We start from the raw sequence: 27035 nt of genomic DNA on the forward strand, positions 1-27035 counted from the left end.
TTCATGTAGAATGCCAAAGAAGCTTCTCTGCGTCCTCACACAATCCTTCATGCTTCTCAGCATCATCAGCAGACTTGGATATGTTATGGTTGGGCCCCTCATTCATAGATTCTGAACAGTCTGTAATAAACAACCTCACCAATCAGACTCCTATACTTCTTTCTGTGTAGTACCTAGTTCTCAGTTCATGTGTTCTAATTTTGTTTCAAGGCCTCTTGAATGAGACTTCATCAAAGTCCGCCTAAAAGTCCATATATACCACATTCACTGGCTTCCTCTTAACTAGTCTACTGATGAATTCATGTTATGTCGGCCCATTTACGTTAATTCATGTTAGTTATCTTGTTAATTAATCTCCTGTTACCACTTCATTGACAGAAGATTCCAACATGTTTGGTACCACTGATGTAATCTCTGGTTTTCCCCTCGTTCCATTCTTGTAACCTTCCAGTCTGGGGAACCATCTACATCCACATCCACACCAGAAAGGATAATTTTGAAAACGTCGGTTTCGCGTAAAAATGATAGGTGTCCACACTATGCGTTTTTAAAAATACCTCCGTCCACATTGAAATGGATATTTCAGTGACTGTCCTCCTACTGCGCATGCACAGGTCACATATACCGAAAACAAGTGACATGTTTGGTGTCGGATCTCGCTGTGAAAGACGGTGTGTGTTTGTTCAGTAACAGACTAGAAAAACTTAAACGAGGGGCAGCTGTTGGCTGTCACGCAGGAGGATTTTGTTCATATTAACTTCCTGCAGATCCTCATTCACTCTGGAGCTGTAGTTTTTCAATACTTTCAGGAGGTTTTGTGTCATCTTCCTAATCTTTCATTTGGAAGTTACTAATATAATTATGTTGTTCTGGATCAGAGTTGAAAGAAAACTAAAGGCTTCCTCATTAAGAACAAGAGAATCACCAGACGGTGTCCATAGATTGAAATTTAGAGATAATATTTCTAACTGATGTTTTACTTCCATGGTCTTTGACACATTATTTCTGATCATAATATGCTTAGTTGTTACAACCTTAATCCCCTCCCCTTGTTAAAGCTCTGCTCAAGTAGAATGTGGTATCCAAGGAAAATAATGCGGGAGACATATCAATTTTAGGTTATGCAAAGGCTAACAGTAAACAGTGATAATTAAATAATGACAGTTGTTTCACATGACCAAGGTTCCGAAGGCTTATTGAAGTGCCGTAAGCAGCTGGTCCACTTAAAATGTTACAGTAGCACCTTCATAATTGATGGAAGGTGGCTGCAGGAGTTTGTGTAGATTGTGAAATTCGGCCTAATTTTGTGTCATCATTCAGCTTGTTCAATATGGAGTTTCAGTCAGTGAATAAACAAAGGTATTCAATTTTACTGAAGCTGCATGATTTGTTTTCTGTTGGCAAAGCTGCTTTTATTTTGAAATGTTTTGTAAAATGGAGACCACTTCAGTTTTGATGTTTTTGATAAATTACTGCCTGTTATTTTGAACAGAATGGAAGGAGAAGTGGGTGGGTGTTGGAAGGAATAAACAGTTTGAACTCTATTAGTGGAAGGTGTAAGAACTCAAAAATGGTGGCACAATTTTTTATTTTATATAACACAGACCTGATTGTTTGCAATTATTCAACAAGCCCTGCTGTGTGTTGAGTGGGTGTATGATTGCATCTGTTGTGTGAGTGGGCTGATGCATTGTTTTGTTGGTCAAGAGATTTTCTTCAGTGAAATGATAAAACGACTATTGATATCAGTGCTATATTTTGAAAAACAATTTAAAGGGAGTTGTTGCACTGCACAGAATTAACCATAAAGTAACAGGTAAAATGCAGTTATACTCAAAATGTCTCACATAGTCTTTGTCAATAAAATTATGGGATTTTTGAAGCTGTCAGAACCTTTTAGTATAACATATTTGCATCCTTGTCGCATCTTAATTATTTACAAGTTTGAAGTGGTTAAATGGAAATTTATAAGTTAAAGCTAGTATCAAGCTATGGATGGTATATAAATACCATCCTTTAGGTGCCTTTAATGATGTGTGTCTCTGCTTCCTGCTCCCTTTATGGAATAATTTCCAGACTACCACTGTTCTTTGAGTGAGAAAATGTTTCTTCAACACACCTCTAATCCTCTTTCAACAAAATCTGTGCTCCTTCATTACTGACCATTACACAATGGGCAACAGGTCCTTCCTCTTTACTCTGTTTCATAATTATACACACCTCAATTTAATATCTTCTTAATCTTTATTGTTCCAAAAAAAAATCCTTGGCCCTGCCAATTACTTGTAACTAAAATTATCTGCTCTACTAGTACTTTTCTTAGATCTTCTCTGCACCCTCTCAGATGCTGTCACAATTGTCCTGTACTGCAGTGACTAGAACTGCAGATAAAACTCCAGTACCATCAACTAATGTTCCACACAGTTCTAACATGATGTTCCTGCTTTGGTACTTTACACCTTCATCAATAAATGCCGTTTTAATTGTTATATTTTCTTGCCCAACTGCGAATTTCCAAATTTTGATGTATATTTTTTTCAGATTGCCGTCATCCATTGTATTTTGTTTCTGGACACTGTGCCTTTCCTGCTACCCTTGAGAATCAGTGAGAAATGCTGTTGTTTTTCTAGCCACTTTACCCTCCTCAGCTGCACTACCTCACCCTTATCTGGATTGATTTTGAACTACTTTTTCACCCAGTCAGTCTTACATTGCTGCCATCTACCAATCTACATTTTCCTTGAGAATTACACTGCCAATTTTGCTATCATCAGCAAACATCCTAATCTTGGCCTCTGTTTACTTCTAGATCTTTAATGCATTCAGTGCAAAGGAGGAGTCCTGTGCTGAGTTCATTGAACCTCTCAGTGAAAAGTTACGGTAAATTTGTGAAGGGAACACTAGAGCAAGAATAGTGGGATTTTTTAATTACTTTAATATCATCTGGAATACAGCCAGTATAGAAGGTACAGAATTCCTGAATAGCATACCTAACCCAATAGGAGGTGAACAATTCAGAATTTAGTTTTATTGAATAAATGTAAGCAGGTGGAGCGAAGCAATGGGAATGTTCCTTTGTGATAGCGGTCATCATTCAGTTAAGTCAGGTAGCTTTATGGAAGAAACAGAAATAAAGGATCTAAATTAACGGAAGAGCAGTTTTTTTCTAAAGTGAGAACATTTTGCAGAAAATGCTCTAGAAACAGCTGCTTGAAGGAAAATCAGTCCCAGTGCAAAGGAGGGCATTTAAGAATGAGGTTCAAGGGATTGAGGATAAACATGTTCCCACATAGTGAAGAGTAGAAATGCCAAATCTATTGCAAATGGATGATAAGGATCAGACAAGATAGACAGGATGGAGAAGCTTATATCACACACCAAGAGCAAAGTGGTACAAAAAGCAAATTTAAAATAGATATGAAATTAAATGAAGGAAAGTGAAATCAAAGCCGCCTCCTCCAGGTCAGTGAGACCAGACATAGGCTACCAGGTCATAGCCAAATGGAAGTTAGAGAAACAACACCTCCTATGCTCCTAAGCAGTCCCCAACCTGGTGGCTTGAACATCAAAATTTCAGACTTACGGGGAGTACTCCCACTAGGTTGCTAATGGTGTTCTGTTATTTAAGAAGGGTAGCAAGGACAAGCCAGGGATCTACAAGTCAGTTAGCCTGTTAGTAGTCAGGAAGTTACTGGAGGGAACTCTGAGTGAGTAGATTGTTTCTTTCTAGTTTAGGAAAATGAGAGGTGACCTCATTAGTGATCGTTTTTAATGTGAAATGCAGGGTAAAGAAGTTTGCAGCAGATGGAAAATGTGACCGTGTAGTTGAGAGTGAGGATAAAAACTTGGGAATACAGAAATCCTGAGATGGAATTCAGTCATGCAGAATGTAATCCAGGGGTGTATGAGGAAATGCACTTGTATAGTTGCGCAAAGAAGAAATATACAATGAATTGGACATTTATTGGAAAAAAAGGAATTTCTTTCTCAAGGAGAATCAGTTGATGTTGTGTACTTGAATTTTCAGAAGGCCTTTGAAAAGGTGCCACACAAGAGGCTGCTTTACAAACTACAAGCCCATGGTATTACAAGAATGATTCTAGCATGGACAAAGTCGTGGTTGATTGACAGGAGGCAAAGAGTGGGAATAAAGGGAGGCTTTTCTAGTTGGCTGGCAGTGTCTAGTGGTGTTCCATAGGGGTCTGTGTTTGGACCGGTTCTTTCTATGTTATATGTCAATGATTTGGAAGATGGAATTGATGGCTTTGTTGCAATGCTTTCAGACAATATGAACACAGGTGGAGGGGCTGGTAGTTTTAGGAGGTAGAGAGGCTACAAAAGGACTTAGATTAGGAGAATGGGAAAAGAAGTGGCAGATGGAATACAGTGTTGGAAAGTGTATGGTCATGCACTTTGGTAAAATAAATTAAAGGGTTGACTATTTTCTAAATAGTGAGAAAATGCAAAAAAACTGAGGCACAAGGAGACTTTGGAGTCCTTGTACAGGATTCCCTAAAGGTTATTTTACAGGTTGAGTCTGTGGAGAGGAAGGCAAATGTGATATTTGCATTCATTTCAAGAGGATTAGAATATAAAAGCAAGGTTGTAATGCCAAGACTTTATAAAGCACTGGTGAGGCCTCACTTGGAGTACTGTGAGCAGTTTTAGGCCCCTGATCTTAGAAACAATTTGCTGAAACTTGGGAAGATTCAAAGGAGGTGTACACAAAAATGATTCCAGGATTTAGTGGCTTGTCATATGAAGAGCGTTGATGGCTCTGGGCCTGTATTCATTAGAGTACAGAAGAATGAGGGGAAACCTCATTGAAACCTATCGAATGGTGAAAAGCCTTGATAATGTGGACGTGGAGAGGATGTTACCTATGGTGGAAGAGTCTAGGACCAAAGGACACAGCCTCAGAATACAGGGGCATCCTTTTAGGACAGAGATGAGAAGGAATTTCTTTAGCCAGAGAGTGGTGAATCTGTGGAATTCTTTACCACAAGAAGCTGTGAAGGTCAAGTCTTTATGTATGTTTAAGGCAGAGGTTGATAGATTCTTGATTGGTCAGGGCATGAAGGGATACAGGGAGAAGGCAGGGGATTGGGTCTGAGCGGGAAAATGGATCAGCCATGATAAAATGGTGGAGCAGACTCAGTGGGCCAGAAGGCCTAATTCTGCTCCTGTATCTTATGCTCTGATGGACATTGAAAGGTGTGAAGCCACTGAGGGAACTTGGAATATAAGTTCACAGATCAGAAAGTAGCTGAATACTGTAATTGAAACTTGACTTTTTACTGATTGATAGTGATCAGCAGAGGCTTTATTCAGTATGGGACTTGCCTAGAGCAGATATCCATGCAAGACTACTATAAAGGATAATGGAGAATCTTGAGCAAGCTTTAATGTTAAGTTCTGTGGCATTGCAAATTACACATTGCTTTCAACCAGCAGTTTTGTAGGTTATGTGTCTCACTCCTTTGCTGGTTTCAAGACACCCTGCACAATGCACCTTTGACAGAGTATGGTGTGCTGGGCTTTCAGCCAGTTAATTCTGTGAAGCACAAGGCAAGGCTATTGGGAGTTTTGACCATAGTGCTAGTGATTTTATGAAGGGTAATTGATAAGTTTGTGGCCTGAGGTAGAAGGAGTCAATTTTAGAAAACATGGCACAGTTTCCTACATTTACACACTTAGTTCAGCGGTTGTGGAGCATACAGATCCCTTCCTTGTTGAAGTTGGTGTCTTAGACCTCCAGAAGTGGTCCACAGCATGGGTGATTGATAAGTTTGTGGCCTAAGGAAGAAGGAGATGAGTTATTGACTTCAAACTTTATGCATTTTCACTCAGAGTTGAACTGCACATGCATGTAACAAGAGCTGTATAAATCATCTCCTCCTTCCTCGTGCCACGAACTTACCAATCACCCCTGCTCTGGACCTGGAGGTCCAAGACGCTCCATCCACGTGAGTGATACTGCAGAAAGTTTGAAGTTAATGACTCATCTCCATCTACCTTAGGCAACGAACTTATCAATCACCCCTGCTGTGGACCACTTCTACAAAAAAGGGATCCATATACTCCACCACCGCTGACTCAGTGTGTGTACATGCAGAGGGGACTATGTTGAAAAATGTGCTAGGTTTTCTAAAATTGACTTCTTCTACCCTAGGCCACGAATGTGTCAATCACCCCTCGTATTACCTTTGGAGTATTGGTAGAAAATACAAAATTTCGGGGGAGAAAAAGGCAGTTTCTTGGATCCACTTTCCAAAGAAAAGTGATTCTGTAAACCTTGTACCTGATTGTCTAAGATACTGTCACAATCCCATTTAATTCTGCTTTACATTTCAGTATCAGGGTGCCTCACCCTTTCTGTTCCTGGTTTAACCCACCAACAGTGGCTTTTTGTGTATTGGCCAAATGGTATGAGTGAGCTGTAATTCAATTGTTCTCCTCTGCTGAACCCTCACTCTGTTGATAACCTATAGTGCTTGTACTTTTAATGACAGTGGTATTTGTTTACTACAGATTTTGTTCTATTTGACAGTTTTGCTTATCATCACTTTGACCTCAGATCACAAAATAACCAAAACATAGTGTAAAAGGCAGTACCTTAGATACCTTTCTGCTTTTTTGATAGACGTTTTCACACATTTACTCTCAGTGTGCAGCCAACCCATTGCTTCCAGCTTTGTCTTCATCTTTTCATGATGCAAGTTTATTTAGAAAGACCAGGTGCGCCTTTATTTTCATCCTTTTTCGTCTTTTTCAGATGGATGACATGTTTGTGCAACATTTTGCCTGAACGTTTGAATGCCTGCATTTCAAATACCTAAAATAGTCGGTATTGATTGCACAAATTTAAGTGTACAAGCTATACACATCAGTTCACATTTCTAAAACAGAAATCAGGCAAATTTAAAATATTTTGCAGCGATTAATTAAACTATATTTTGGGTTCTTCATTCTCCCCCCATTTTTGCTTAAGTCTTCTAGAAGTTTTCACAGTTCTGGGAAATTCTGTCTGGCGTCAAGCAGTGCAATAATAGGAATAAGCTTCATATTTTTTCCAGAGTTAATTAGGGAAAAAAAACACAAAACCCTTTTCAGTTTTTATTCTAAATTAGAATATAGAACACAATAGCACAAGACAGACCATTCAGCCCACAATGTTGTAGCCCTGGAGAAAAAGTCCCTGGCTGTCCATTCTATTTACACCTCTTATCGAGTCACCTTTCATCCTCCTTTGCTCCAAAGACAACAGTCCTAGCTCACTCAACCTAAGATATGCTATCTAATTCAGGCAGCATCCTGGTAAGTCGAAATCTCCTCTGCACCCTTTCCAAAATTTCTACATCCTTACTATAATGACTGACCAGAACTGAGCACAATAGTATGTTAGAGATTTTTTTTGGAATGTGCGGGGGGGGGGGGGGGCCGGTGGAAATCACCTACTGTCACCAATCTGCATCAGATTGGTGTTCCTGATGCTCCTTCCAGTTCATGTATTTTAGACCCTCCACAACCCAAGGATGTGTGAAAGATCAAATCAAACCCTCAGATGGACTCTGATGCTTAACTTGCAAGCAGAAATTCTTCACTGAGCAAGGTGATGGGAGGAAGACAGGGAAGAGGACAGAAGCAAATTTGGGAAGGGGTTTCTCAGAAACAGGGCAGCGTTAGAGCATTAGGGAAGGAGGGTGAGGAATTATATTCAACTCAGAAAGAAACAAACATTTGGATATCAAGGAAGTCAAGACATGATAACAATAATTCTTCCTCATTCTTCCCTAGTTGTTTAAACCAGGAGACATCAACTTAGTACTTAATCAGTATTTTGGTGCTTATTTCCAATATTCATTGATTGTTTATTTTCCAGTTTGATAGGGTTGAGAGCAGTGTGAGAAGGCTGTACAGACCATACTGGATGTGCAGGATCAAATCCACCAAATTAAGATACATTTTTGATATTTAAATAGTCTTTTCTAGGTTCTAATATATGCTGCATACATTTTCCTTTTTGGCAACATTACTCATCTGTCGCTTCATAGTGGGTTACAAAATAACCAAACCAAGACATGAACGAGCAGTTATTCACTTTACTCTGAGCCACGGGCAGTTATTTTCACATTCTGTCTCTGTTTATGGATGGAATTGCCAATTCCCTCATATAAAAGAGACGAGCTCTTAAAATGAAGTACCATCAAGATGGCTTTGTGATGCATGTTGCCAACATCAGCAGAGCTTTCCAACTTAGTCATCTAAAAGTGTATTTTTTTGCTCACGTAAATAAATTTTCTATGAATTTTAGAATTTTCTTCCTTTAATGATATTTAAAGACTTCACAAATCCTTGTGAAGTTAATTTGCTGATACAGTCTATTTCATACATGCAAAATGTTATAACTTGAGTACCAATATTTATAAATGTCTCAGAGGCATAAAAGATGTTTATGCAATTCCAGTACAACTTAATGGAAACTTTGCATACAAAATCATTTAATCACATAGATATTTTAACTGCGAAAACAAAAGACATGATTAATTCTTCCTGGTTTCCAATACACATACATTACAAATGACATAATTGCTTTCAACTTTGCAGTGTTCATTTTGCACAACTTGAAAATATCCAGTTTGACTGCTTTCATCAGTTAGCCAAATTTATTATGTTTATGATACACTGTCAAGGGGGATTCTCCAAATAAGAACAAACGTTATAAATTGAGGTTATTGTGAGTTGAACATGCTGAGGAAAATAATTGTAACAATAATAATTGCCGCCATTAATGAAATGGCCAAAATTTATATTTACATCTTGATTTGACAACCCAAGACATCTGTTGTCAAAGGCTTGTTGCATGCTTATATGTAAAGTTGGAAATCAGTTAAAATATGAAAACAAGCTCAACCTCTGTTTTTTTACAGACATTGTGATAGCAATAACTGATTCCAGCCGGTTTCCTGAATTGTATTTCTGCTCTTGAAACCAAGCATCTACTGTTGAATATTGTAAATGTGAATTGTTTTATTTTTATTGTAGGGATGCTGGTGGTTATTGTATTGTTGTTGATTGCCATTGTCGTGGTTGCCGTGTGGCCAGTAAAGTAATCAAGCGAAAGTGGCGCAAACAAGACTCTTCAATGAATATGGACTGGATGGTAAAACTGGAACACGTGTTCTTCTTCAGACCACCAGAGCAAGTTTGAAATAAGTTTTCTTATTCAAGCAATAGAGAACATTTCAATGTGTTTGATCAATATGGTTCCCTTACAATTATTTAATACTCAAGATAGACAATTAATCAAAGCCAAAACATAACTCAATTATTTCATTACTTGCAGTATGATTTTCAATTCAAATTAAGATCCTGCCTTAAATTCAGAAATGATAGTTCTAACTCTTGAGTAGTATAATATCCAAGGGGTGTAAGTAATGCATTTGATTTATCTTACTGACCGCATAATTTCAGTTTGTATTTTTCTCCTCCTAATATATATAGGGATACCCAGAACTTTAGTACTTTACAATTGATTTCCTTTGCCAAAGCTAAACCATTGAAAGTATGTTCAATGTTCAAATAAAATACATCACATTTCTGACATGTTCCTAGATGAGAATTATAAACATTTTTACTACTGCGCTCTGTTGTTCTGTTAACTTGGTTCTCCCATTCTTTTATATTATATTTCTGATTGTAATTTTATTACCTAAATGAGAATGTGTATGATCATCTAAAATGCTTCAGTGACCTTGTTAAATAAGGCAGCTTTTACTCACTCACACGATTACTCTATTTTCCCAGGAAAAATGCTTTTCTCAGTGTCTGCAGGGTCAGCGAAGGGGCTCCTAGTAGGGCACGGGGAGTGTGTGCTAACTCACTGCCTGTAAACAGTGTTACTGTTCACACGCCTTTGTGAAATTGAAACTTGGAACAAATTGCTTTCAGTGTGGAAATTCCAATCTAACAAAATAGCAATTAGAAACCATTTCCTTATAATTTCATGCAGTTGTGTACTTCATACATTGTGTATGATTTTATACAATCATTTAGTAAAAGTATTCAGAATATGGTGTGTGAATAAATATTTTCCAACTCTTTTAGCTTGTGTCTTATGTGTAATTGGTAACTTTCTTTTCATTGTGGTCAAATTTAAAATTTGAAGATCACCAGTCTTAATACCTAGGACCACCATAGTCTTATTTTCTTCATGTTAAAGAGAGTTTCTACTGTGTGTTCAAGGTAATAAAACCACATTTTTATGTATCCATGTCTCTTGAAATCTTCTGCTCTCTGCATGTATCATTTTTAATACAAAAAAGTGACAAATTCTGCAAAATTCCCTTGCATCAAAATAAACCCAAGCAGCTTTCAAAATGCTTGAATGATAAAGCAAACTACGGGTTTCAATCCTTCTAAGGGAATTTAAGATGATCACAGAAATGTGGCCCATCTGTTTACTTACTTAACTGCCTTCAAGGGAAAAATAACAGAAGAGCAACGATCCTCTGTGGGCTGATTCAGTCTGCTGTCAGTATATCCGCCACAGATCTGGGGAGATGTGGGCGGGGGGGGGGTGGGTGGAGGTGAGTGGAAACTACCTTGGAAAATGCAATGAGATAACACCAATGGTTAGTCCATCATTTTGAGAGCGTACTTAACAGCCTCATTAATTCAGTTCAATTATGCAGCTTTGTTTCAGTCACCACAAATCCACATGACTGATTTTAATTTGCTTGGTGGCTTTTCTGTTATGTTACTGGTGTACCTTTAAGTAAAATCTGTAGTATTTATTCAATCATAATAAAGAAACAGTAATTATATTTTCCTTTCTTCTACTATGTCATCTTAGTTGTCATTTCCAGGGTCAATGTTAGACCATACTTCATTCTAAAACATAATGGGGAATTTCTGTCAATGGTGAATACAATACGTCAATAGTTACATAGATCCTTTTTTAAAATATGAGCAATTGTCTACTGATATGAAATCTGAAGCATCTGTTAAATTATTTGTGATCTTTGTGAACTTCAACTGAAAATAATTGTGTAAATTTGTAATCTGTAAATAATTTTATAATCATTCTCCTATACATCATTGTAATGTATTTTCTTGAAAAAATAGATAAGATCTATACTTATCTGTTATTTTAAATACTTAAAAATTTGTATTTTTAAAACAGATTCATTTTTATGAGGCAAAATTATACCATCATCATCCAATTTCTGAAAATTAATTGTTACTATATGAGGCCACCAGAGAATAGCTAATAACCAGTGACTAGTTTTGTTTCCTTATTTTCCTGGCGGACCTCCCAAAACAACATTTTGAATGTATTAAGAACAAATTGAATTAAGTTTACTGTTTTATTAAGTAGTGGGGTCTTTGAAAATTATTGGCACCCTCTGAAACTTTTCAACCCAATAAGTTAGAAGACAAAGTGATGCATCTGTTATTTCGTGTAGTATCTATTCCATAAACATTGTTGTAGCCCTAATCATGGTTGATAATTCCTCAATATCCTTACAGCATTTTTCTCTGTTATTCCCATGAAGTGTGTGATTCCCATGCATGCTTGTAAGTCCAAAACTTATTGGTGGTTTATTGTTGGCAGTTCCCCAACTGCACACCAACTTTGAACTCTTCATCAACCTGTGGACTTGGCACAGTATCAACAGGACAATTCAACTGAATGCAGAAGCTCATCTGTGGTGAACGTGGGTAAATATAAAGTAATTTATAACTTCTGAATTAATATACTTTGCTAAATGTTCATTGTTGTCTTAATGTGTCTTAATTGTATTACTTCTTAATAATTTTAAAATATTTTAATTGTTATGATTTGAACATCCTTTGAACATTTCATTGTGATATTCATTAGCAGTCAAAATCCTTGATAGGTTTGACAAGTGACTGGAGGCACATATTAACCAGCTGTGAAAATCCCTTTCTGTTGTTCTGTGGATAGAAATTGCTCTGGTCATCTGATGAGCAAAAAGTCAGCAATGAAGGTGGATGCTTAAAGTTTACAGCGAGTTCTGGCCCAACATTTTTGAAAAGTCTTCCATCAATACCTGGAAATATCTTTCAAATCTATTTAATATTTTTAGCTTTTTAAAATGATTATGATAATGTGACAGTATAAACAAGACAAACATTCTCACACAATTTCCAAATAATAGTAAAGTGAGTTACTAAAACATTTAATTCATTCTGCTTACTTGAAAAAGACCAAACGTACTGAGTCAAGTTATGTACAGAAATCTGTAATGTGGCTATTCGTAACAGAAGTTGTTCACTGATAACTTAAGAAGGTTTTCTTAGTTGTGTCTTTTCTCATTTTCTTTACTTACTTAGCAATTCAGCGCAGTACAGGCCCTTCTTTCTTGAGGATGAAGTCTTATGTTTGGGTTCTGTGGACTGCGATGACTAGGGTGGGTGTTGGACAGATGTGAGTGCAAACTGTAAGGGGTTGAACTTTGTGAGGTTTCTGTTGACACTCCACCAAATCTCTTCAGAGCTGGTAAATATTTTAGGACAGTGAAAAGTTTGTAAATAGTACCAGCTGATGTTTGTCAATGGTGTAGGGGAATATCAGTTGCAGGAAGGGTATTTGGAGGAGCGGCTGAGAGTCCAGTGGGTAGTCATAATTTTTATTTGTGGTGATTGTTGTAATAGAGACCCAGTGATGATCAAAGATTAGGTTGGGGCGGGTGGGGAAGGCAGACTGGTGGTTATTATGATGTGGTCACTGTTGGATTTACTGGCTTTCTTTCTGATCCTGGAGTAAACACAAAGATTAGCTTAATTTGTCGCATGTATATTGAAACATACAGTGAAATGTGTTGTTTGCATCAAATCACGTTGGTGAGTATTGTGTCACCATGCTTCCAGCACCAACATAGCATGCCCACAAATTACTAATCCCAACCCTTGTGTATGTGGAATGCAGGAAGAAGCCAGAGCACCAGTGTAGTCACGGGGAGAACATACAAACTCCTTCCAGTGGTGAGAACCCAACCCTGAACTTATAGATGGGTCTGTAATAGCATTATCTTCGCCACTATACTGCCGTGCCAAAGCACAGCTACCAATTCATTTACCTCCTGGATTCAGTTTTTGCTTGCTTTAAGCTGCCATGCTTCCCAGTGTCTTCTGAACTTTAATGTTTCTAATTAAAGAATAGTTTTTAAAGTGAAACCAGGCAGTGCTGGTTTGATATTTAAAAGGACGGTTCCTATCGGCAAGATTGATGATCATCCATTGTTTGGCCTGCGCTGAAACCAGTAGAGGGGATAGAGACCGATTTCTCTTCTAATTGTTTGCAGTTTAGCTTCAGCCATTTTATTAAAATAAAGATCTGGAAAAGGAAGGATTTATAAAATGTGTTTATCTTTGTGGATGAGATAGCGGCTGGCATAGCACCTGTGGTTCCAGGGATCCAGGCTTTATCTTGATCTTCGTGCAGTTTGCATCTTCTGCCAGGTACTCCGCTTGCTTTCCCCATTTCAAAGATTCGCTTGTAGTTGTGTTAGCAACTGCAAATGAACTTCGCTGTGGCTAAGCAGCAAATAAAAATCAAAGAAAAATGCTGGACATGTTAAAACGTGTATGTTGATGGGGCATAGGAAAATAAGGGCGAATGGGAGTCACGGATTGCTCCATTTTGCACCAGCATGGACCAGATGAGCCAACTAGCCTTCCTCCATGTTGTAATAAGTAAGGCCAAGATAACTGAAAATATTTATGTGCATAGACATTCTGTAAAGTCAAAACTGTCAGGGTTGTTGGAGCCTATAGCACTAATTTAGAATTCAACTGACTTTTTTGGCAGATGAAACTACTTCAGGACATGTTAACATTTCTTACTTTTCTTCAATATTTACTTAGCTTTCATTTTGGGTCACTTGACAGTCTATCATACTAATAGCTCTCTGGACTCTCCAGTGTCTGCTCATTTTGGGACCTCCACATCTTATCAGTTAACTACGTGGATTGTGGCCTTATTTCCCCAGTTTTCCCCAATATAATCCAGTAATTATATTAGAATACTGTATGGAATTTTAGAGTACTTCCAAGTCACCTATTAATATACATGTTGTGCAGGTTCTGCTGGAGGCAAATGCCAATACTATATAGATAGATTTAAACATAATAAGCAATGATCAGATGCCTAATTAATTTTCCTGTCTCTGAGTAGTAGCCATTCTAAGCAAAGCAAAATTTTTCCAGTTATTTAATTTTAGCAGCATTACAGAGGAATTAAAATGTATATTACAGTGCAATCCACTTAAGATTTCTGCTATGCAGTGTTTCATAAAAGCTTCATTTATGGCAAAATATATTCAATTTCTAGCTAATACAATCTATATTATAATTCTGCAACGCAGTCTGTGTTTCCAGATGACTTTCTCTTGGTTCCAACAATATTCGTGAATTACTCAAGCCTGACATGTGTATTCAATATAATTTATTTATTTATATGAATGTATTTGGAGATGCAGTGGAGAATAGGCCCCTTGAGCCATGCCACCCAGCAACCCCCAATTTCACCCTAACCTAATCATGGGCAATTTACAATGAGCAATCAACCTACTGTCCGGTACATCTTTGGACACTGAGAGGAAACCGGAGCATCCAGAGAAAACCAACGCATACCATGTGGAGGGCATACAAACTCACTACAGGGGACTCCAGGATTGAACTCTGAACTCTGACGTCCCGAGCTGTGATAACGTTGCACTAACTGCTACGCTACTGTGACGCCCCATGTTATTTCAGCTGCAACAGTTTCTCTGATTCAGTTTACAATTCTTAACTTTGTATTATCTCAGAAACTAAACAGGTTCACCTATAACGAATGTATCAGCACACATGTTCTTGTGTTCTTTGAGAAATGTAACTCTGAAATCTATAAACAATTTAATCAAAAAGAATGTTTCAGTTTCCTGGATTAGACATGATAAACTTTTACAGTACCAACATGATATGATCAAAGTCTGAACATTTTCACATATATCAACTAGTTACGTTCAGTCTGGAGTATCAGTTCACTAATGAACTTAGAGAAGAAAGAATTTTAAACTTTATAAAAAAAAACTTGATTGTACAGCCTGGTCAGTTATTTACACAATTTTCAATTTTTTTCCCCTCTTTTGAATATGAAAAATTCACAACACGAATAAATCACAGCAAATATTATATGGTATTGTTTACAAGACTTTATTCAACTGAATTCTGGATTTAATTCTATCAAGTGTGGGTGCTCAGCAGTTATAGTACATGTTCACATCTGGTTCAATTACAGCCATCTAACAACCAAAAAATCCACAATTTTATGTGTAATTAAATATATTCATATATAATAATGATAATATATTAGTATGCATTGTAGGAAAACATTGCAAACTATGCAATGACCATAACTAAACAACATTTACAGTTCAACTTATTAACAGGTAAAAGTATAGCCCGACAGGTCTGTGTAGAAGGGGAATAGTAAAGTCTAAGTTAGCTGGAGTATGGCTGAACTGATATAAAAGTCTTTTTTTCCCAGAACTACATTACATCAATATAAACACACTTCCAATTATGTCAGTCTTATACACTACCTGTAACTGAGGTACCTTGAAGATGTTTACCCTGTTACAAAACTCATTCATTTCTTTAGTACCTCTTAATTTTAGGCTAAGACCTCATCTTTATACAGTCTTAAGTGGTCAAATGTACTGGTTTAAGGTTAGTTTTTTTTTCTACTTTTTATTTTTTAGTCTGCGGTTATGATTGATTAGAGAATGAGCTGCACATACTTGTAAACAGGGTCACAGCAAAGGCAAGGGTCATTTGTGCGACCTGAGTTGGTTGCTTGACGGAGATAGTGATCACAAGGTTGAAATGTCACTTTGCCCCATTGGAACTGAAATTGGTCACTGGAACAAGCAGTAAATTGTTGCTTGTAATCATTGACACCGTTACAAAAGAGATCTAGGTGTGAAGTTGACTGTTCAGGTGATGGATCTGACCCACCAGGCCTGTCGGGTGTAGGGAGAGGAATTAGGTACAGTACATCCTCTACTTGTTCTTTTTAACAACAAATGTTATATTTCCAGTCGAGAGTATGTTCAAATCTATCCAAGGCTTTTAATGAAGGACTAACTATACAAATAGAAACTTTAATGACTTTGAATATATGTTAAGATTTGAAGAGAAATACAAGAAATGATGGTGAATTTGTTATTGTGTTCTTGTGCAGTGATTCTGTGAACCTGTAAAAGAATTCACTTGAAACGAAAATATAGCTTTATTTCAGTAATCATATACTGAAAGGGTACTTTTTCTTCTCTTTTTACATTTATATTTTAGCATGAGTTTGATTTCAGGATATTTTACTGCCAGTCTTTTTTGGACAGGATTTAGTTTATCAGAATTCATCTGTAAAATTGTTGAGAACAAACTTAGAGAATTTATCAGAGGGACATGGAGTTTTCATCTTTAATCAAGAATTACTAGTTTAGAATTAAGGAGAAACCAACAGGCTTAATAAATGTGAGGTAAATGTTGGGATGAACTGAAAAGACACAAAGTATAGCTATGGCATTTTACAAGTTTTTAAGTTATCTGTTTCTGAAAATATTTAATAAGGAATACAATGTCCACTTTGATTGCCAGAAGTTTCTTGGCAGACCAGCTCAGTATGTAACACTGAATGTTGTGTCAAATGTAAACAGGGCAAGGGAAGGAAATAGAGACTGCCACATTTTAGGTTAACTGCACAGCTAGAAGTTAACAGCTTATGTTGGGATCAAACCAGTTTTGGCATGACTCCCAGCTATCAACAGTTTGTATTGGTGTGCCCCTTTAACAAAAACCATACTGCGTTATGCAGAGAAGAGCAATTGTGAAAGGATTTTGGTTATGAAACAAATGTTCTTCTTTTTAGAACATTTGCAGCTGTTATGCAAAGAGTAGTCCATCTTTTTTTTTGTATCCTTGTTTATTTTTTGAATTTGAAATCAGCATTAGGTGCAAAATTGGCAATTCCAAAATCCCAACTGCTAGATAAGTTCCTTCACAGGTTCCTAATTTATCCTAACATCACTCTTGCTTACAGTCAAGCAGCACAGTCTCCCTTTATGCTTTCTTGCACTTGCCTTTCTTCTCTCGCTGTTGGAACTTCCGCAGCCTCCTTGCCCACGTGTCCCTCCATTGTATCACCAAGCTGGTTTTGTTTGCAACAACCCCATTCTGGTCAGGAGAATCTTCGTCATTCCCTAAGAGTAGGTACTTCTTCCCTGTTTTTATTTTTGGGCATTTGCAGGCGACGTCTTTTGAGCGGACCCAAAGGAATTGGTCTCCACGCCGTATCCGTTTCACCCCTTGTTTGTACACTGAGATGATATTCACTGTAAACTTCCACCATTCACCAGCTTTCTCTGCCTTCAAGATATGGGCTTGAACAGCTGCAACAGAGAAAATAGGAACAGAAGAGGATTTTAAAGGTTTTCAATGCAAAACCTGAACCATATTCCTCTTACCGTAGGTGCTTCCTGATTTGATGAACATACCTAACATCTGCATTTTGCTTTTAAAGAATATTTTAGTTGACACGTGTTAAACAGCACACCAAACAAATTCTTCAAATGCAGCTGTAATCCTGAGCTTTTCACACTACTTGTTTCAAATATCATATTTATTATCATAGCAACAGTTTCCATAGTACCTGAGGCAGAGAAGATGTAACAAGACCAAGGGTATGAAATGAGCTGACAAGAGTAACTGATTAATGCCTGACAGCGGATACAATCAAAACCTTAGAAACTAGTTTTCTCCCAAGACCACATACAAGAGGTTTATTCCTACATGTAATGAATCATTCTTAATTAGCAGAGGAAAATGCTGATACACAAAATGAAGGGTGAGAAAACTGATCGTACTTCAAACAATCCACATTGCTTCTGTACCAGAGGTTAAGAACTGTTAAACTGGATGCTAATTTGAAAGATTAGAACAAGTGATTGTTTATTTCTAACGAAATTTACTGTGTGCTGTTAGTTGTCAAACAGTAGTTTGTAATGTGCTTAAATTCCTTCTGCAGCACACGTGAGAGCCATAAAGCAGATTTCATTGGTAGTTTGTCAGTGTCCATGCTCTCTGCCTGCCCTACCCAGTTGCCTTTGTATCACACATTCTTACATTCCTGCTTTTCTTTGCTTCTACACAATACTAGTAAAAAAAATTCTCTACACATTAAGGAAGGCAAGAGAATGTTAGTATTAAATTAGAACTTTATACACTATCATGCAGTGTTCATTGCTTCTATACAGTATTTTTTAGCAGAGTTTCATGATTAATAAAGATTGTATGTGGTTCTGTGCTTGGGGCCATGCATTCATTCTGATAACTTGTTCGGACCAATATAATGATTATTTCTACCTTGTCGCTGGAGCACTCTTTGCCTTTAAGTACCTTGAACAATGTCTTATCAATCTAATCACATAGAGATTTTCTGGAGTTTATATAAAAATACTTCTAAATGTTTCTGTTGTATTTTTGTGTATTTTAATGGTTTACCTGCTACTTTGGTTGAGTGATTTTTTAGTTTAAATTGTCAATGGAAAGATCTTCATTTCAGAGCTGATTAGGTGGGGTTTTCAGGACTTAGACTAAAAAAAGAAATACCCCAAACTACTTAAGAATTCCTCCTAAATCTTCAGTTATTTCTCATAATGTAGGAAAGCAGTTTATGAATTTGCATTAGAAAAAAATTCAAAATTAGATTGTCATTCTTTCTGAACGTGGACCCATAATGTTTTGAATACTTTTACTTTTGAGTACCTTTCTTTATAAAACTGTGTAGCTCTTTGCTTTAATACTGACTGAATATTATAATTTTAAGTAAAAAAATCCGATTTTATTAAGAAGGATGACAATAAAAATTAATCATGATTTGTACGTCTGTACAAAATGAAATATTAGTGTGTCTTCCCTGGTGAAATCGAGTGTTACTTAATCATATAATGTTTCTGTAACTATGCCAAACTATTAGTAAATGGGTACATCTTCACCAAATGAAAAAGAACTTCTCTTGTCCTGGTTTTTTCCCTTGATGTTCACAATGAATTTTATAGGAAATTTGATTTGTTAAGGCTTGTGCTACAAACTATTATCCTATCATTGAATTTTTAACAATTAATATCTGAAAATTCCAGTCACTGCTAGGAATCTAGACTTTGCTCAGAAAGTTAATGCTGAGAATGAGGCTATTCCAAGTACTTCTGTTAATCAACATCTGATGCTGTAAAAAGTCCAGCACACACCAGTGTACATGTCATCCATTTTGAAGAGTAATTATGATGTGTGGCTTCATGAAAACGGAACTGGTCTGACTGATTCAATTGTGCCTTAGTGTTTGACTCATTGTTGGGGAAAGCAGTGAGAAAGCAGTTCCTCAAACAATTGTCCTTTTTCCACTGAGTAGAAAAAGAAACTCGTCTAATGCAGGAGGCTACGGAGGAGCAGAGAACGCTGGGAAAGTGCATTTGGCAATACTAACTGAAAGTAAACATCGTTTGGAATAACAGAAGCAATAGAGCATCCTATAAAACTGTTTGGAAATGTCACATTTGTTGGTATCCAATGATTGTCATCAGCAATATTCTAATATGCTCCTCCTGGAAAGGAAAATTATTTGACATTCTACATAATAGTTGTGTTATGAAACTAAGGATGAATTTTTTATCCCAAATTGTTATTTGACACATTTGAAAAAAAATTCTGTAAAACATAATGATGAATGAATCTATGAGTAGAGCCAGAGCTTGATGTTTACGTGCTGTTAATCTATCCCATTCACCACACCCTCAGTCTGTTACTGGTAAAGTGGAATGAAACACTTGATCACAGGGCTGTACATTTCACATCTGTAGTGTGCTCTTGTTCTAAAGGCAGCTCATATCTCACTCCATATCTGCAGTAAATCAACTAAGAATGAATCATCTACAAAAATATTCTTGTTAGATTCCCTGTTGAAAATATAACTTAACATTTGATTTATTAGTCAAAACTAGTTTGATATAGTACAGATTCACATAATGGCAGCAGCTTTATATGGAAAGAGTTAGAAGTTACGGATAACTTTAAACATGCCATATTATGATTTGAGTGTACAGTTATGACATTTTTCTGTTTACAGACATCCATCAAAGTGTCTTGTGTCCTTGATAATACAAATTTGAAGTCTTAAGGAAAGTGTTAGTTCAGGAAGTTCTTTTTCAAATCTTCAACTAAGTTAAGTTACTCTTGTGAGCACTGAAAGAGTTGCATTCTGTAAAATTCTTCCCTTTGTGTGAAGGTTTTTCTTTAGATCGATGCATATTTTTCAAATCTTCTAACTTCTTTTATTTGCATGGGTGCCCCTTAATAAGCTACTACAGATACTTTGGGATTTGGTTTATCTTCACAGCAATGCTCACCTGATTATATGTTAGAACTATTATGTATTTACAGAAAGGGACCTGAAGAAGCTCCCCCTGCATACCTTATTTCACCGTATCAATTATTCGTTCTATTCTTTTCATCTTGAAATATCAAACATCTTATTTAAGTCATCTCGTTTCTCTGAAATGTGGTGGCCTGGTATGGAAACACCAACAATTCTCTCAAACTGTTGCTTACCTTAGTTGAAGTATGTAGCTTTTTAGAAGTATTTTTAGATGTGCAGAGATTAATATTTTAAATCTTGACAAGTAATTGCATCCAAGACTTTCAATGCGAACAAACGAAAACCAGGAGGTAAAGGGTCAGTTTTCATAGCACCTCAGACTTCACTGCTAAAGAGAACAAGTAGCTAAACTATACTGTAGATAGCCTGAAAATATGTGCTGGCTTAGATAATCTCTACTAGAATGGCCTTCTACCAGGGAGGACGGACGATTGTGCATTGGGCTTTAGCAATGTAAATATGTATGTATAATGCTGTACTCTTAAACAAGTTTCTAACAAATAAAAGCACTTTTAACGTGGGAAAACATTGTTGGAATGCCATGACATTTAAAACTTTGAAAAACATCTATAGATGTGTAGTGCTGGCTGCACCACAGCCTGGTATGGAAAACCAATGACCTTGAAAATGCTACAAAAAGTAGTAGATATGGCCCAGTCTGCCATGGGTAAAGCCGTTCCCATCACTGAGCATATCTACACAAGACGTTGCTACAAGAAAGCAGCATACATCATCAAGGACCCCCACCCAGGACATGCTTTCTTCTCACTCCTGCCATCAGGAAAAAGGTACAGGAGCCTCAGCACCCACACCACCAGGTTCAGGAATAGTTATTACCCCTCAACCTTCAGGCTCTTGATCCAAAGGGGATAACTTCACTTCATCATTGAAATGTTGCCTATGGAGTCACTTTGAAGGACTCTTCGTCTCTTGTTTTTGATATTTATTGCTTATTTACTTACTATAATTATTTCTTTTTGTATTTGCACATTGGTTGAACACCCAAGTTATTGTGATCTTTTCATTGATTCTATTCTGGTTATTATTCTAGTGTTGATTTATTGAGTATGCCCACAAGAACATGAATCTCAGGGTTGAAAATGATGACATATAAGTACTTTGATGATAAATGCACTTTGAACTCTGAACCTTGAACTTTGAAGGAAGATGCTCCAAAGTCAGTAACTCCAATAAAACACTTTTGAAAATGTAAAGCTGAGTATTTCCATTTGGGTTCATCTAAAAGTGAAAAAATCCAATCAAATCTGCTTCTAATTAGAACAAAGTCTTTTGAGGCTGAGAAACAAACCACTTGTCCAGTCTTTGACCAGATGTTGTTTGTGGTGCAAAGTGACTTAATAAACACAAAATAAGAAAGGCAGAGAGAGACAGATAAGTAATTAAAAATGTTACATCAGCGCTATTACAGAGAGACCAGCAGGCCTGGCAATACACTGCAAACATCCTGAACTACAGGCTCTTAAATTTGAGTCACAGGCTTAATAGCAATTGAACTGTCATCTGTTCTTGGGTTACAGCACAGCAGTAGCCTGCTTGATCTCAGCAGGGAAGATTTAACCTCGTGCACTTCCTACCAGCTGATCACAGACTTGTCGCAATGGCAGCAATGCAGGAGTGTGTGAACCAGAATGTCCCACAGTCAGAGAAAAATACATCAAATATACTGTATAAGTTTTGAAACCTTTCGAGAAAAATGTGTATGAGACAGACAATGCTTCATAAATACACAGTAAAGTTCAATAAGACTATTATTTTATTGTAGATAGGTTTTATTTCTACTGTGCGGTATCCAATCTGCATAGCAACAGTCGTTGTGAAGAACTTTTTCTCCTGAAGTAATAAATGGAGTTGTTCTAATGTAAGTACAGTAGATCTGAGGTCCATATATTCATTGGTATTTTACCATTGAATTAGATGTGGTATATAAATATTTGGCCATCGGTTATTTCACCAATCTTCTGACATATATCCTTGCAAAAATAAAGCAATTTATTAAGCCTGATTTGGGTATTCAATTTAATGATGAGCTCTCTGGGAACTGCCAGATATGAATGAGAGATATCAGTAAATTATGTTATAATTTGAATTTAATAAATATTTGGTCCTTTTGTAAAGCATTGCACAATTCAGAAAGTTTATTTTAAAGGACATGCACTTCAAACTTCTCCCGTTTTATTGGGCCAAGCTATAACCATTTTATATGAATACCAATATGTTAATATTATTCATGTGAGCGGAATTTCTTTAGCTAGAGGGTGGTGAATCTGTGGAATTCATTGCCAGAGATGCTTTGGAGGCCAACTCATTGGGTACATTTAAAGTGGAATAGGTTCTTGATTAGTAAGGGCATCAAAGGTTACAGGTTGAAGGCAGGAGAATGGGGTTGAGGGGGAAAATAAATCAGCCATGATCATATAGTGGAGCAGACTCAATGTACCGAGTGGGCCAATTCTGCTCCTATGTCTTATAATCTTATATAAATATACCAATAAATAAATAGACAACATTGAATTTGCCATGGAAATTATGATCAGAAATTTAGATTTAAGTTCCAGTATTTTAAAATTACTAGACTCTTATTGTAAGAAATAAATTAAAACATATGTTTATTCCTTTGTCACTCTTTAATTGGAAAGCATACTTTTATCCTGAATTTATATATTTTCATTTAGTAATCATAGCTGATTTTTTTTAAATTTGAAATACTTCTACCACAGTTCATTATGTTAATATGATTCATTCCTTTATGACCTTATTTTCCTCATATCCTTTCTCATATATTTGTTCCTTAGTTAGAATTTCCATATTCAGACACCGTCACTTAGTTTCAAGTCAATTGCTTGAGAAAAGTATTACTCCTAAACTTAACCATATTATTAATTAACCCTTTCTTTGCCTTTTGAAGTATTACCAACCATGTGTTGAAACTCTTTCTTAGGTGATGAGATGAATAGTTTTTCTTTGATAAAACTCTTTCACTGTAATTTTAAAAAATGGTAGTAGCATCAAAATGTAGCATTAATTTTAACATGCCATTTTTGAAAGCAACTAATCTTTTGCCCAAATAAACACATTGTTTTGATTCTCTTTATCATTTTGTGTTTGCTATACATAACCAATCTCCTGTCTAGATTGCTTAGCTTCATTTCTCATTTTCCCCATTACTCTCTCAACTCCTACCTCTGTTCATAATTCAATTGTGTCTTAATCCAGGCACTATCTTTTACAGAATGTACAACTGTCAGCTTCTGAACCAATACTTCTGTTATGTATCTTGGGTATTTTCTCCCTTTTTTTGTGTGTTCTTTCACTCTGAAATACTTAGTATCATCCTTCAGTTTCCAGAACTAACTTCATAAGATTGCTTGGTCAGACCCAATGAGACAAAAATTTGATACATCTTTAAAAAAATTAAGCTTCCTGCAAATAGCAATAAAGTAAGGATAACTTTCTATTCTTCAAGCAAATACAGTTTTATGATTTACAAAGCCATTTTCTAAAATCAAGACATTTTTAAGAGTACTTTTGCTTGTTTTAACTATGTGTTTACACGTAGTTGACCATGTCCAATTCTGCTTATGTGTATCCATTATTGCTGCTTTGAAATCATTGGTTCTCAGTATGATTCAAAGATTTGTGTACACCCATCCCAGGTCTCTCCATTTCTGCTTCAGAGTTCAAAATTTAAACAATTATTTCAGATGGTCTCTCCTGATTCTTATGACGAAATTTATTGCTTCATACTTTTCTGCATCAAATTTCATCCCACCTTCTGTCAACTTCATCAAGCTTCCCCCTTCCTGAAATATCTTAATTGTTCTCTTCATTGTTAAGCTGTTGATGAGTTTCTTGGTATCTGCAAACTTTGAAATTATACCAACTACTCTTAATTCCTTATAATAAGCATATTTGAAACATGAAATGGTTTCAATACAAAAAGAAAGATCACAGTATCCTTTACTCCTGTTCAAAATGTTCACCTCCACTTACTTGTCAAGTTGCTATAGGTCTTTAATCTCATGGCCCAAGAAATATTATGCAGTAAATTGTCAACTTTCATTTGAAAATCCATTTGCACACTATTAATGCATCTTTCTTGGTCATTGAAAGCAGAGGATTTTATCTTATCCTTAGCACAACTTACCTTTGAAGTATCTACACTGACTTTTCATCACATATGTTTCCAAATGCTAATTCAATTAGTCGTGGATAATTATCTTTAAAAGATAAATTTTCCCACCAACAGTGTTAAGCTTGGCTAACCTTTATCTTTTTTTTTGGGGGGGGGTGGAGGGTTAACCCTTTTTTTTTAAATAGGGCTGACTGTTTTTTTCTGGCACCCAGCCCTCCTTCCCCAATGGCTTGGTAAGATACTTAGTAATGTGTATCCTATCTGGATCAGATGATATTTTATACTCTGAGGACACAATCTTTAAAGCATGTCTAATGTACATTCTATCCAGATTTCCTCCACTTTCTTCCTTTATTGCTATAATGTGGCATGATTTATATGAATTCAGTTGCAAAAATACTCATTGAACATTTTAATTATGCTTCCACATGCTCGTTCGTGTAATCCCTAATTGGTCTCATTCTTCACATATATCCTATACCTAAGAATGTAGCCACAGTGTATGTCTGTGGTATTCTGCTGCTGTAGCCTATCCACTTCAAGGTTTGATGTGTTTTGCATTCAGATATGCTCTTCTGCACACCACTTTTGTAATATGTGGTTATTTGAGTTGTTATCGCCTTCCTGTCAGCATGAACCAGTCTGGCCATTTTCCTCTGACCTCTCTCATTAAAAAGGCATATTTGCTCACAGAACTGCTGCTCAGTGATTGTTTTTTTTTTTTGTTTTTCACATCATCCTCTGTAAACTCTAGAGACTGTTGTGTATGAACATTTGTGTTTCTGAGATACTCAAACCACCCTGTCTGGCACCACCAGTCATTCCACATATTTCTTCCTCGATCTGTCTGAACAACAACCTCTTGATCATGTCAGCATGCTTTTATGCATTGAGTTGCTGCAACATGGTTGGCTGATCAGATATTTACATTAACAAGCAGGTGTTATTTTCTTTTATTTGAATTGCTAACCTGCTGTCATCCTTCTTTTTGGACGTAGTATTCCCTATTTTTGGAACTGCTCTGATTTTCAATATTCAGCTTTGTTCTCTATTAAGCTCTAATTTATGCAGTTCCAGTTAAATAATTTTAGCTTGACTATAGGTTTTCCCTTTACAAAATCACGATATTCTGTGTATTTGTCCACTGAACTGGCATCGCTTGTGGTATTTTATTTTCCAAAACTAAGTCTAAGCACTGCATCTATCCTTGCTGGCTGGAAACACACTGATCAAAAAAAAATTGGTATATATTTCAAGAATTCCTCCCCCTCTTTGCCTTTTACACTGTTATTCTAGTCCATATTAGTCAAATTCACCCATTTAAAACTGAGTTAATGCTGCCAAAGACACTTTCGGCTGTCTTCTGGTCTTTCCACTGAGGTGACCTTAAGTATTGTTTTATCGCCTCTATGTGAACGCCTTTGGCTGCCCACTGCAGGATTTTGTGTACGGGCTTGTAGAAAGCAAAAAACTGTATTACACAGAAGATCTCTAATGAAAGGAGTTCATTTAACAAAAGAATGTTTTACCTTAAGTCTGCTTATATGTTTGTTTCCCCTTCAAAACACCTTCAATCTGATTCAGGGACATTATGAAGATTACTGCCTCAAAAACTGCTCAGAATCAGAATCAGGTTTAATATCACCAGCATATGTTGTGAAAATTGTTGTCTTTGCAGTAATAATAATAGAAAAAATGTGAATTACAGTAAATACATAGATATATTAGTTAAATAGGTAATGCAAAAACAGAAATCAAAAAAGTAGTGAGGTGGTCTTTATGGTCAATGTGCATTCAGAATTGGATGGCAAAGTGGAAGAAGCTGTTCCTGAATCATTGAGTGTATCCTTTCAGACTTCTGAACCTCTTAATGACCTGAGTGATGGTGGTCTTTAATAATGGATGGTGCCTTTTTGAGGTCTTAGATGTCTTAGATACTTAGATACTTACAGAGGCTAGTGCCCATAATGGAGTTGACTAAGTTTACAATTCTCTCCCGCGCATTTCGATCCCGTGCAGTAGCCTTTCCTCTTATCAGACGGTGATGCAGCCAGTTAGAATGTACTCCATGGTACATCTGTAGAAATTTGCAAGTATCTTTGGTGACATACCTAATCTCCTCAAACACCTAATGAAATATAGCCGCTGTCTTGCCTTCTTTATAGCTGCATCAGTATATTCGGTGAAGGTTAGGTCCTCAGAGATATTGACACTCAGGAACTTGAAACTGCTTTCTCTCTTCACTTCTGATCCCTTTATGAGGACCACTCAACTAGCTGATATATCTTGCTCATGTACACTCTCTTGTCACCATCTGAAATTCTGCCAACAACACTTGTATTGACAGCAAATTTATAGATGACATTTGAGCCCTGCCTA

At 36.5% G+C, this 27035-nt stretch overlaps 2 protein-coding genes across 4 annotated transcripts in view; one reads left to right on the plus strand and one right to left on the minus strand.

Annotated features, from left to right (window-relative positions):
* stx8 (syntaxin 8) overlaps window positions 1-15585 on the plus strand; it is a 192335-nt gene extending 176750 nt beyond the window's left edge. For both annotated transcript variants that reach the window (XM_059948639.1, XM_059948640.1), the window contains exon 8: window positions 9046-15585. In XM_059948639.1, the coding sequence (XP_059804622.1) occupies window positions 9046-9113 (68 nt within the window). In that variant the 3' untranslated portion in view covers window positions 9114-15585. The remainder of the gene's footprint in view (window positions 1-9045) is intronic.
* An 80-nt stretch (window positions 15586-15665) lies between these two features.
* ntn1a (netrin 1a) overlaps window positions 15666-27035 on the minus strand; it is a 180247-nt gene continuing 168877 nt past the window's right edge. For both annotated transcript variants that reach the window (XM_059948637.1, XM_059948636.1), the window contains one exon: window positions 15666-17462. In XM_059948637.1, the coding sequence (XP_059804620.1) occupies window positions 17134-17462 (329 nt within the window). In that variant the 3' untranslated portion in view covers window positions 15666-17133. The remainder of the gene's footprint in view (window positions 17463-27035) is intronic.

Source organism: Hypanus sabinus, chromosome 23, assembly GCF_030144855.1.
Source record: "Hypanus sabinus isolate sHypSab1 chromosome 23, sHypSab1.hap1, whole genome shotgun sequence".
Lineage (NCBI taxonomy): Eukaryota > Metazoa > Chordata > Chondrichthyes > Myliobatiformes > Dasyatidae > Hypanus > Hypanus sabinus.